Here is a 13,686-nt window from a genome sequence, read left to right as displayed (position 1 = left end):
ATATATATATATATGTTTATATATATATGTATATATATATATATGTATGTAAATATACAGTTGAAAACAATACAAGAGTGTTGGATGGAGAGGTTTTTCTTTATGTTATGACAAGTTTCAGAAAGATTATCAGATTAATTGATCTTTTTTTCATTTGTTGTTCATGAGTGTGACTGTGATGTCATTGATCAACTCTGATCAGAATGATTAATCCCTTTGAACAGGTAGTGTCCCCTCTCTTTGAAGGTTTGAACTGGCAGCAAGACCAACCATATCCTGTCTTCACACCTACACCTCTCTACACCCCCTCCTTCCACTACTACACCTCTCTACACCCCCCCACTCCACAGTTGAGTGTTAGTGGTTAGTCTGTCCTGCCGACGTACCGCTGACGTCCTGCCGGCATCCAGTTTCTCTGGAAGCTATGTTGAATGATGCTGCTGCTGGTTTCTGAAGTTCTGAGAGTCTCTGATGTTTCTGTCCAGGTGTGGGAGTTGTCCTCAGGTGAGCTGCTCCTGTCTGTCCTGTTTGACGTAGAAATCATGTCTGTGACCTTTGACCCCTGCGAGTACTTCCTGTTCTGTGGAGGAAGTGACGGAAACATTTTCCAGGTGTCTCTGTGCAGCCAGGTGAGTTTACATCTCTACAGCCCTTGATCCTACCTCACCTATACATCCTGTTCAGACCAGGTGTGTTCTGCCCCACAGAGTTTAATACTGGTTACAGAGTGAAATGTGTGTGATATTGAGTTTTGATATTGTATTTGAACAGTCTGATGAGGTTAAATCTCAGAGTGTTGGTGATGATCAGTGTCTTCATTTATCCATCTCTTCTTCTTTCTCACTCAAACACTGTTGTTTCTTTTCACAGCAGATTTACATTTTAAAGCATTACTGAGTTAATCCCCAAACAACCCCCCCGGAGGATTAAACCTCTGTTCTCTGAACTGAGGCTTCTCAGACTACGACTCATTGAACCTGAACCAGAACTGATTCGGTCTTTGGTCTGGTCTCACGTCAGCTCGTCACAAACTGTAACAATCTACATTTGAATCCTCTGTCTGAACCTGTCCTCCGCTCTCTGAGTGGCTGATCAGAAGAGATGACATCAGATGCTGATCAGCAGGGCGTATTGATCGGTCTGACGCGTCTGGAACTGATCGAACTGATTGATCAGTTCAAAGACTTGGAGCAAATATAAAACAGAAACAGGCTTTAAACTGAAGAAGAAGAAGAAGAGCTGAGGCTGATGAGGCTGAGCTGCTCTCTGTCTCTGCTGTCCATAAAGATTAACTGTTTCAAACTGTTTGCTTCCTCTGCAGAGTCTCAGTCGGGACAAATCCTTCCAGTCCGACAACGATGGAAACCAGGTCTTCAAAGGACACAGGTGAAACCAGATTCACATGAACCTGATCATACCCAATGTGCATAATGTATGTGGCGATGAGAGGTTTACAGTTCAGAGGACAAATAACACAAGCATCAGATATGTTAAATCATGAACAGTTTGATTCTTCATGTTGTGAATGTGACTAACTCTTTAATGTCAAGAGACATTTACCTGACGGCTGTTAGAAACAGGTGGACAGAAAGGAAGTTTACTAAGGCTCATCAGCTGATCAGAGTCTCTGTGGAATGTAAGAAAACTTGGCAACTGTTGTACTGAAACGTTGACTCTTCATGTCAGTGGTTCATCACATTTTAAATATGTTAAGTGAGGATCTTCTCTCTTGGCTCCTGTATGATCCTGGTCTGGGTTTGAAGCCTGTTTCTGGATCGTACTGTGTGTTCATGGTGATAAACAAAAGGTCTTCCTCCTCGTTCACTGGCACAGAGTGAAATAAACACCAGACAAATTTGTTGAGCCACTGAGGGAAGAGATAAACAGTGTGTTTGGCAAGAATGAAAAAAAAACTATTGTACAGAAACAGTGAGTTTTCCAGTCTGTCTTAATGTGGCCTGAAACAACTTCTACACTTTAACTACAGTGAGTGTGTTTGGCACTGAGATGACCTACATTGGTTACTGCACCTGAACGCCTCCTGCGTAGACACAGTGTTACAGAGACAAAGAAACGGAGGCAATAGGGACTCAGGATTAGGGATGTTCCTCACCACTAATTTCCAAAAGAGAGAAAGACAGAGTGGAACAAAGAGAGGCTGAGTGAGTCTACGCACAAAGATCCACAATGAAGCAGCGGTGCAAAGCAACATGGTAGATCGCTCGTTATTATGAGAAGTGTAAAAATATTTTCAGTTCATTATGGAACTGTGGTCACAGTCTAGAGGCCTGTATTATAAAGCAGGATTAGAGGTTATCGAGGTAACTTCACGTTTAACTCTGGGTTTTTAGTCGTACGACGGTGGTTCACTTGTTACTGTGATGAATCACCATGGTAACTGATGCTGAACTCGTTACCTGCTCCGGCACAGGTCAACTTAGAGAATCAGATCAAAACCTGTCAATATCCTATAAAATATAAAATATATCCTTAATCTGACTTTAATTGCAATTATATTTAGAAATATTTCTTTTTATTCCAGTCATGTGGTCATATTGTTTACATTTCACCTTGTTGAATATCACTTGGACGTGGTTATAACCAAACTTACCTGCAGGCATCAGTGTTTCTTTATTCATGGTTCTGAAGATGTTGCCCATGTTAACAGATCTGCCTCTTTCATGTGAGCGCGCTTGTACCTGGACAGGTAAACCCAGTTTATTCTGGCACAGCCTTCGTACACAGACAGAGATACAGGCGCAGATTCTTGGGGTTTATAGCTCTTGGTTGTAGCTGTTTTTTGATTGGGGTTGTAGATCTTTGTTGGTCAGGGTGGTAGGTGATCTGAACTGTCTGGTCCTTCTCAGGAACCTGGTGACTTGTCTCTCAGTGTCCATGGATGGAACTCTTCTTGCCTCTGGGTCTCACGATGAGACGGTTCGACTCTGGGATATCCAAAGCAAACAGAGCATCCGCTGCCTCACCCACAAAGGTAAGCCCTGCTCATTAGTGTGACATCATCAATGACAAACAACCATGACCATTTGAGTTTATGTCGTTCTGGTGTCCTCAAGAAAAGTCATGATCAAACAGTTGGACCTACTCTCATCCTGAGCCCTGGTACTGAGGGTTCTGGTTTATCTAAAACCAACAAGCCCCCAACTGCCACTACACTCATCTCTTTTTCACACCACAAAACAATAAAACTGTTTTACACATTCAGAGTGCAGCTCCTTCATAGTAAAAGCCCAGAAGCTCTCTAACTACTTCACAATAAAAGCCCTTGAGTTCCCTCACTGAAAAACTTATCAAGCACTTTCAAAATAAAATGAACAGGAAAATCTGTCATATTCACAGTAAAAGCCCTCACAGGTCTTCAAAAACAAAAGCCATGCAGTTCCTTCACAGTAAAAGCACAAGACTCAGCTGTGTTCAACAGGTGAGTCTGCTTCGATTGGTTGATAGTGTTTCAAATTTACACGTTTAAAACTCATCCATCACAAACTCATTAACTGATTAACTCACTGATCCAGGGTCATGTAACCTCCAGTGATCACAGCTGGAGCTAATGTCCGTCTCTGTGTTTGACTGGTTTGTTCTGGTAGATGTATTTAGTTGTTGTTGTTGTGCAGCAGCTGGGTGAGGGTCAGGGTCTGAACAGTAAAGATCAGTAGTACAGATTTGAATCAGAGAGGTGAAGGTGAATTTAACCTCTGTGCTTGAGGTAATTCTTCCTCTGTTTATTAATGAATCGCCTGACCCCGTCTGCCTCGTGTCGCTGGAGGAGCTTTTACTTTCCCATCTCATTCATAATAAGCAATCGTGCAGCGGCTGACAGGAACATGAAGAAGAAACGCCCCGCCGTGATCATGACTGGCACTTTGTAATTAACCAAATCCTCTCTGTGCTGAGGGCCGTCTCACTTCAAACAGACCGTCAGGAGATGATAATCCCTCCTTTGGCTGGACCGACGGACTTGTCCCCCGCCTCCGTCACGTTTTCAGACTTCCTTCTGCCGCCGCCGCAGCCGCTTCTCACAATAAAGGCAGACTGAGCGTTAAAAGAAAAGCTTCATCCTCCATGACAGCAGCGCCTCAAACTGATTCGTCTCAGCAGAACAGATTCAGCTGCTTCACATCTGTCTGCATGTTGGGAAAATACCACCACATATCATCAAATACCATCAAGAGTCCCGAAATACCACCAACTAATATCAGATTATACCAACAGATACCAGAGGAACTGGCTGTAACAGAGTTTATTTTAAATTGTAACCTGATTAACTTCAGCACAGTGAGCTGATTTTTCCTTTGTCTCAGACTATGATGAAACATCGGGGCTTCTTTCAGCAACAACTGTCTTCTCGCTGTTCTGGGGCTTTCGATCATATCACATGAGCTTCATCAGGTGAAGTTTTTGTACCTCCGCCTTCAGGGGAGGTTATTAATGTGTTTCCATCTGCTACTGTGGGGAAAAAAAATTTCTCCACATTTTAAAGTTCAAATTTAAAAATGTGATTCTGATGTCAGTGTTTGACTTTAGTCCTCTGAGATACACGTGAACTCAAACATGCAAGTGCTGATAAATAAAACATGTCTGATTTCTGTGTTTGATACAAACCCAGAAACTAAACCCTGATCAGTGAATCTGGATCCACTCAGCTGCTGTTTAATATTGTGTCAGCTCAGAACTGATCATGAACTGATTATTTGTATCTTGGGAAACACGCAGAGAGATGTTCAGACTGACAGTCTGTGTGAATGTTTGATGGATTTCAGGATGAATTTGGATCAGATCTGTGGCTGTGTATCAGTGTAGCTGTCAGTTTGACTGTTGTTAGTTTTCTGATTGTACCAGTTCACCTTTACATCCCTAATCCAAACATGAATGGTCTGTCCTAATGTAGTCCCTGTGTGGAGAACACTGTAGAGCAGGGATGCCATGGTTACGGCCCGCGGGCCGGACCCGGCCCGATTGAACATCACATCCGGCCCGTGGGTTGATATGGGAGAGCATTTTTTGTCTGCTTTGCGAGTGGGCAAAGTTGTTTTAGAAAGACAAAACGCCAAAAAAGTGAATTAAATCAGATAATTTCGTTAGGTAAAAATGTGTTCTGAACGAATAAAATAGGTTTCATACTTTATTAATCCTGCGGAGCTGCCTGGTGTGACTCTGCGGGAGACAAACAGCGCAGTGAGCCCCCCTCCTCCCCTCCCCCTAAGCTTAAATTGCTTGCACAAAACTTTTGATCAGCACTCAGCATTTGTTTATGTTGTTGTTCATTTAAACTAGTCTGCACAGAGAGCGTGAGGGGGCGGGCGAGAGAGAGAGAGAGAGCGAGCGAGCAAGTGTGAGAGCTAGAGTGAGCTCTGCGGTCTTGGCCATTAGTTCATGTTATATTTATGTAGGTAATATGTTGTCAAATATGTTTAAACTTAAACTAGCCTACCTATACAGTAGTTATGTCTCGTTGTATTAGTTTGTCCTGGTATTGATGTGATGCGCGTCATTGAATAATACACAGATAGATATTCAAACAGTTTGAATATATGTGTTTTTTAGAGGGAATATTCGAAGGTCATTTTTGAGCAGTGTTGACAGCCCTAGCATGGATAGGACAACGTTACGTTTTCAGAGGGTACTGTGACTTGCTTTAGGCTTCTATGTAATTGTAGGCCTCATTGTGAGGCTATTGTGGTGCCAATGCAATTTCTTTTTGATGTGTAGGCTTTAATGAATAATTTCAAACAGTGATGTTGAGTCAGTGTTTGGTCTTTTCAGTTTGAAAGTGTAATTCGGCCCGCTGAGGTCTCACTTGAAAAAAATCTGGCTCCCTGACCAATTTCACCCTGGCATCCCTGCTGTAGAGCTTTTAGTCTACAAAAACCTCTGATTGTCTTCATTAAGGTTTCACAACATTCACTGGTTCATTTACTGGTTCCAGTTTCTTTTTTATTTAAAACTGAATCTCTGTGTTTCTGATGAACTTCGACAGGGAAGATGGATGTTATTTATTAATTACTGAAACAGAATCACAGAATAATGTCACTCTTCAGTGGTGTATATAAACAGATGTAAAGCGTGAGGTTCAGTCAGAGTTCATAAGAATGACAGATAGGAATCATTTCCACAGTTTGACTTGTGCAGTGCTGCAGAGCCGAATGTTTCTGTGTCCTCGAGCCTGTCGAGTCTCAACGTGTCAGATCTGTGCGACTGTTACTAAGAAACATCCAGCTCTTCTGCAGGCGTCGGAGCAAGACCTCTTCACTTGGCAACCATCTCTGACACCCACTGAACTGCTCCTCATCTCAGCACTCATTACTCCCAATGACTGGGAGAGAGACGCTGACAGCTCCAAGGGGACCTGAACACATCATTCTAGAATAAGGAGGACAGTACCGAGGACACAAAGTTGCCTAAGTACATCACACTAGAATGCACCTAGTCCTCAGACCTCTACCACTTGTCCTCGGACCTCTGCAGCTGGTCCAGATTGCTGCTGCCCCTCCTCTGTTCACTAAACTGGCTACTGATGCCACTGAAATCGTGCCTCGTATCACAATATGATTAAAAAAAATTTTTCATATCATTCACCCCTAACTGAGAAAGAGGAAAAGAGTGGTGGGACATAGTGATTGATAATAATAATAATGATAATAAGAATAACTTGGGCTCCCATGGGAAGAAACAGATGGCTGAGACTACATTCTCTCAACTGAATTCTCTCTAATACCTTCGGGCCGACGTTAAGATGTGCCTGTTACTCTAAGTCCTTTATTCCTTCTGCTGTTAGGCTGCTCAACACAGACAATACTCATTTTAAATATTTGTTATTTTAGAGTAATTCATAAGAGATGTTGTTGTATTTACTGCTTTTATTTATTGTTTTACATATTGTAACTTTTCCCATGCCTTTTAATGTTTCCTCTGACATTTTAACTATATTTGATTGGTTGGTCGTCTGTTGAGACTGAATGTATGGACTGGGAAGCTGGGGAATAAAGTTGTCTGAACTGAATAATGATAATGATGTTAGTAGCAGGTGTTGAGCAGAGAGAGAGAAAGAGAGAGAGAGAGAGACACAATACATTGTTAAAAGTAGAGCACAATCGATTTAAAAAATTTAAATGAAAATTATGAGAGTGTCCGAAAGGGTTTTTTTGAGCTCATTATATAGTCCTCTACATACAACTGCCTGGAGAGTGAGGAGGGATCACTAAGACCTGGTTCAGGGCTGATAGCTGAAGGCTCTGCCTCCTGGACCCAGGCTGGGACCTGGTTCCTGACAGCTGAATGCTGAGTTGTCACAGTGGAGCTTCAGGTCTTGACAACCTGACACCAGTTTATATTCTAGATGGTTAAATATAACATTTTGTTTTATTGCTGTCTCAGATTTTAATTCATGAAAATGTTTTCAGACTGTGAAGAGCTTGAATCTGAAGATCTGATGAAGTATTTTAAAGATAAATGATCTTTATGGTTTGTCCAGGTTGGTTTTTATCACATCATTAAAAGGTTTTCTCACTCCAACGTGTCCTCTGCTGTAAATCAGGAGTAAAAGCTTCCTCTCTGAAGAAAACCACCGTCTGACGGAGGGTTTGTACTGAAAAGTGAAAGTATATTTCCTGCTTGTTGTGGTAATAGAAACTGGCTAATTATCTCCCACTCAATTACAAATATTGATTGGCTGCTTGGCTGAAACTGCTGGAATTACACTAATGGTCCAAATCTGGTCCAACATGGAGACATAAATCTGACTGAGAGTTCCAGGCTGAGGAGCTGCCAACACACTGCAGATACTGAGTCAGCCACACACTGACTGTTACACTAGGCTGACTCACCCGGAGAACACGCCTGGAGAGTACACTTGGAATCACCTGGATAACACACCTCATAATCACACCTGGACTCACCTCCTCGAAAACACTCTCTTCTGGATGATGACCATGGACTGTGATTGAGAGTTGGTCTCAGGAACCCAGCTGTTAGATGTTATTTTAATAAACTCAGCTCATTGTTAAACTAATCTCTCACCTGGAATAAAATGAATTGACATAAAAACAGACCTGGTGGGATGTGAATTAAAACCGCTTTGAGTCTGACTCACTGCAACTTCATGAGAAATGCATTTTGGGATATTAACCTCAAGTCTGCATAGTCAGCTTCTTAAGTATCCTTATAAAACGGATAGAGTGAGATCTCAGCAGCTCATGGGGACAATCTTACCATGTTGTCCATAACTTAGGTGTCAAAGTTCCAGGTGAGACCAGTTGAAATGTGGGTCCAGTATAAACATGGGACCAGTTTAAGTCTGTCAGGTCTTTGTGACATCACAGACTGACTGTATCTGACTGTCCTCGTGTTGCAGCTCTTCTCTGTTAATTATTCATCTTGTGTCATCGTGGCGACCGGAGCATCATTCTGTTGACCCGATTTGAAGTTAATGGAGGGGGCGTGTCCTCTCATCCTCTTGTTTCTTCACATTTACATTTGAGTCCGTCAGCCCTGTCCTCAGACTGTTAATGAGGCGGCAGGTAGAGGGTCAGAGTCCTGCTCAAGGACACTTCAGCAGGACAGATGGCTGCTGATGGACGTGTTGGCTTGGAGACAGATTCTGGATGGTGTTGGTCCATTAAATACAGAGACAGGTCCAGAGCAACCAGGCCTGTTTATCAGCTGTTGTTTCAGACCCAGCTGTAGTTTTATCAGATCAGAGTCTGAGCTGTGAGGAGTTGCAGGAGGTGGAGGTCAGACTAGGAGAGACGCTTGTTAAAAGATCGTTAGGGGGTCAGAGTGACTCACCCTGTACAGAGGACAGACATGATGTCTGCAGTGTTACTGTGATGACGCTGTCAGAAACAACCTGAGCTGCCGTTCATCAAACTCATCATAATGTTCACGGTCCTCCGTCGACATCTTTACTTTATTTTGAAATTAGACTCAAAGCATTTCTTTTAATTTGAAAGTCTAACTCTGGTCTGTTTGTGTAGAGTCTGAAGCGCTCCAGCTACAGAGTCTATCTACCTTCTCTATCTCTCTGTCTACCTGTGAGGTCACCTACCACTCGTTTGTCTCTGCAGCTCGATGGGAAATAAAGACAGTGATTCTCCAACAACACTGATGTGCTTCCTCTGAGCAAGGCATTAGATTCTCATTCACAGTGAATGTCTGCTTGGAGTAAAGGGGTCAGAGAATCCTTATCTGGTTCAGGTAAATCTCTGAACCTCAGAGATTCAGTGCCGTCTGTTTTAAGTCAGAAACAGTTTTTATTTCTGGCATCACCACATACACCTGAACCTGGAAACAGGAACAAGATGCTTCACAGGTGCACAGGAAGTGTCCTAACACAGAAATGATGCAGGAGGAGACACAGTGACGAGAAGGGAAACTGTCAGGCTGTAGAATGATTAAAGATTAAAGTGGTCGTGGCTTGTCCCGAGTTTAAGACGAGCAGTTCCATCAATGACAGACTTCCTGTCAGATGGTTTCATTTAAATTATTGATTTGACCCGAAGATGAAAAATGATCCAATATCACACAAAAACAAAACCAAAGATCGGAGGAAAGTCCAGAACCTGGATCCAGATCGGTCAACCTGTTTCCTCTCCCATGAATCATGTGACGACCCCTCGGGTTTACCTTTTGTCCAGCTGGAGGGGCATGACCCTGAGGTTGGGAACCAGAGGACTAAACTGTCTAGTGTATATGACATAGTTAAAGCAGCTCCACCTGAATGAAGTACTTTTACTCTGATACTATAACTACAGGAAATACTTTTACTGTAACACTTATAAAATAAAATACTTTGACGAGTCTTACTCGTGATGGAGGAATCAAATGAGCTGTTGTACTTTCTTCAGTGGTCTGGTGGATGGTCCTGTCCGATGGCCATGTTAATGCTGATGTATGTAAATGAGCAGCCTCCTGTTTTAATTATCAGACGTCTGTCAGCGAGGGTCACTCCGCTCCTTCAGTCATTACTATAAACATCTTCCTGTCCCCCAGTGGTCTGTTGTCTCGCAGCCTCTTAAATTGATCCTTGTTGTAATCTGATGGAAATTAATTTGAAAATTCCCCAGGCAGGAAGTTGGAGTGACAGCGGGCTGAGGCTCAGTGCCACAGGAAAACCTCCTCCGCTGAACTGGGTGTGTATTGTGGAGGGATTTGAGCTGGAGGTTGTTGCTCTGTGAGCAGCAGTAAATCGACTCCCACACGTTGTTTCCTCGCTGTGATCTCGAGCTTTTGTTGGTGTGAAATGAGCCTGGCAGAGTGTCGCCTCGTCAGCTCTGATTTACTGATCGAAGGCAGAAAGAGAGAGAGAGCCTCTGTCTGTGGCTGGCATTTTGGTGTTTTCACAAATTCAAGCAGCTGCTGCTTTACTTCTTTGTTTGGTTTTATTTCATGTGATCTTTTGAACTTCATGTTTGTGAGGAATTAAACTGAATGTTGAGGTTTTAGAAACAGAAGAAATTTTGCCTGTCTGAGGACTGATCATAAAGTATTGATTACGTGTCACTGAGGTCATAAGTAATGTGTACCATCAGTTATTTCTCTGCTAACAAGTTCAGATGTTTTTACAAGACGAATTGTTCAGGAGGTTTTTCTTTCCAAAGGTTCCTAAACATAGCACTTATGTTTACTGCCATCATGGAGGATACAGTATTAACTTTACTGTTATCAGTCCATCAGCTGATTGGTCACAGATTAGTCACTCATCCTATTTTTGACATTTTCTCTGCTTCATTCTGAACATGGATCTGTCCATCTGATCTGTCCCATGTGACGTGAATGTGGCATCGACCTGACAACAGGTGGGAACCAGGACGTGACCTCATGTGTCAGCTGACCTCTGACCTGCACCATGCCATATAGGAACGAAACCCTCCTTGAAAAGGGGGAACAGTCGTAGAGAAACCTGAAACCAGCTCAAACTTTTCTTACTCAGTGGCACTTCAGTGATGTCAGTGACATCATCTCACATCTGTCTCTCATTAGTCAATAAGACTCAGATATTCTCAGAAACCTGAAGGACAGAAGAGTTCTCCCTCAGAGAGGACCACAGCCTTTAGTGTTAGACCAGTACATCTTTCTGTCACACTGGTTCTACAGAGAATAGAGACTTTAACTGTGTGTGATCCAGTCGGTCAGTGACCGTCTGCCTGTCAGACCAGAGAATGAACTGATCCCTCCATCCAATCAGAGTGCAATGCCTTTCTCCAGCGGGCACAGGATGTACAGTTTGTTTGTAGAGGTCTGACAGTAATGGACCTATCACAGATCAGCTGTCAGGTTCAGAGGTTGAAGAGTCTTATAACAGATTAAAGTGAAGGACTAAGAACATGAACTTTATTCTGAAACATTTAGTCAGAGATATAAATAAGTAAATATGATGTGATTGATGAGTACATGATCATTTTTACAGTAACAGGATGATGACAACAATTCACATTTATCAAACTGACCTCTGGTCCTGCACTGACCCTTTTTGGTGTCCACGTTCTGACGAGACTGAACGAGTCTCATGTACAGTCTGACTGTGATGAAACTGTAACTTCAGTTTGTTTCTCAGCTTTTCTTAGACTCTAGGTTTAGATGAGTGGATCAGGAGGATTAGACTCTAAGGTCAGAGGTCACAGAGACGACCTGACAGCCTCATGACCTGATGACGTGACAACTGGTCGACCTGACGATGTTTCATCCTCTGAATTTGTCTCACTTCTGCCTCGGACTTAATAACAGACTCGTTAATCCTCCTTTGTTCAGCATTAAGACTGATTCAGAGGCAGTTCAGTTGTGAACCAGTTCCACAGTTTATGGTTCAACTGACTTAGGTCTTATTTCGAAACTTTCAGGAGGAAGTAATCAACATGGTCTTTCACCATGTTGAGGAGATCATCATATTTTCACATGATTGATAACTGATAAAGGACATACTGACACCTGTAGTCCTCTGACATCACTCCCTGTTTGTGCGTTCAGGTTCGGTGACGAACGTCGTCATCATGGCGGCTCCTGCTAACATGTTCCTGCCCGACAGTCGGCCGGCTGTCCCGCTGCCGCGCTTCAGCCGACACCTGCACGCCTCTGAGGGTGACAATGGAGAATCAGGAGAGGTGTGTGTCCGGCTCGGTCTCTACGCACAGGTGAGTCACCATCAGCTGTCTGCTTTGTGTTTCCATAGTCCCGCCTCTGTGAATGAGTCTGAGCCAATCAGCAACAGGTGGCCTGAACCCTCCCTCACCCATTAAATTTCAGTCACAGCTCTGAATAATAAAAACACATGAATCAGATTCAAATAAAACATGTTGGAGGATATTTGCATATTAAGACACAGTCATAAAGCTGAGATTATCACAACACACACACACACACACACACACACACACACACACAGAGTAAAACAATATAAAGATATAAATAATATTTACATGAATAAAAACTATACATTGTCTGCAGCACTTTACTTTGTTAAAATCTATTTATTTGTTTATCTATATATTTATTGGTATTTTAAGTATCATCACAACAATAAAAACAGAACAGAATCTGTTGGTGTGGCGAATCAGAGAAGGCTCAGTTTGACCACAGCGATTATCATGTGGCCACAGTCGTCACCTGTCGGCTGTTGTGGTCACTTGACTTGAACGTTTTACTTCCCTGTTTCCTCTGTGTCATGTGACATGGAAATCACGCCGCCACTGGCGCAGATGACCTGTCCTCCCCGCGCTTTTACGTAGCCAAGATGGCGACCGTTTAGGTTTCTGCCGGGCTCACTTCATGTTTCTGTACCTGTCGGTGTGAACACACTGGAGTGTGAGTGTGGCGTCTTATTTTGAAGTCTCAGACTGCAGATGTTGTTTTTCCAGAAATATGAAATATTTCTCTGATGGTTTTATTTTGGCGGTTTCAGGAGGAAGAAGCGACGTACCTGCAGAAAGCTGATAGGCTGAACTCGCTGATGAATGCTGTGACTGACAAGGTGAGGGGGCAGGGCTTAGCCCTCAGGTGAGAGCATGTTAGACTCAGTAGAGTCCAGTGTGATTTCTTCTGTCCAACATTCCCACAATTCAACAGGTCACATCACAAAGATTTGTCACGATTAAACAAAGAAATCTCCAAAATAAAAGTGGAAGACGGGAACCCAAACACACTGCATGCTGGGAAGTGTTCTGTCAGGTTTAAACCAAAAAAAAAATTATTTTGACATTAGACCTTTCTTTTAAAATCAGACCAAAACACAAACAGTACAAGGTGGGAAGTTTTTTAAAAAAAATTAATGTGTGAAACCAGCTTAAACAGTCTGATAGTGGGTGTACTTCTTTGATGTACTTAATGGTGTGTGTGTGTGTGTGTGTGTGTGTGTGTGTGTGTGTGTGTGTGTGTGTGTGTGTGTGTGTGTGTGTTCCAGTCGGTGTTCGGTGACGGTGAAAACACAAAGGTTCGAGTTGCAGAGTTGGAAGAAGAAGTTCAGACTCTGAAGAAAATTAACAAAGATCTGTACGACTTCTCCAGTCAGCTACTCACCAAGCCCACATAAACACACACACACACCCCACATAAACATATACATATAGTTACACACACACTCTGTCTCTGATGATTTCTGTTGTTTATAAAATAAAAGCCTTTTGTTATAAAAGTCTCTGTCTGCTGTTTGTTTGAACCTGTGATGCATCATCCCATCAC

General features: G+C 42.7%; 1 protein-coding gene across 1 annotated transcript in view; it reads left to right on the top strand.

Annotated features, from left to right (window-relative positions):
• The window catches only part of wdr18 (WD repeat domain 18), a 26,519-nt gene extending 12,918 nt beyond the window's left edge, over positions 1-13,601 (top strand). The window contains exons 5-10 of the mRNA XM_022764861.1: positions 486-629; positions 1,322-1,386; positions 2,868-2,992; positions 11,980-12,143; positions 12,911-12,979; positions 13,409-13,601. Coding sequence (XP_022620582.1) covers positions 486-629; positions 1,322-1,386; positions 2,868-2,992; positions 11,980-12,143; positions 12,911-12,979; positions 13,409-13,537 — 696 coding nt within the window. The 3' untranslated portion in view covers positions 13,538-13,601. The remainder of the gene's footprint in view (positions 1-485; positions 630-1,321; positions 1,387-2,867; positions 2,993-11,979; positions 12,144-12,910; positions 12,980-13,408) is intronic.
• Positions 13,602-13,686: the final 85 nt, after the last annotated feature.

The sequence above is a fragment of the Seriola dumerili genome, unplaced genomic scaffold (genome assembly GCF_002260705.1).
Source record: "Seriola dumerili isolate Sdu_G_001 unplaced genomic scaffold, Sdu_1.0 BDQW01000592.1, whole genome shotgun sequence".
In the NCBI taxonomy this organism is placed as follows: domain Eukaryota; kingdom Metazoa; phylum Chordata; class Actinopteri; order Carangiformes; family Carangidae; genus Seriola; species Seriola dumerili.
Note: the sequence above shows the minus strand (reverse complement) of the source record. Positions and strands in the feature narration are given on the sequence as shown.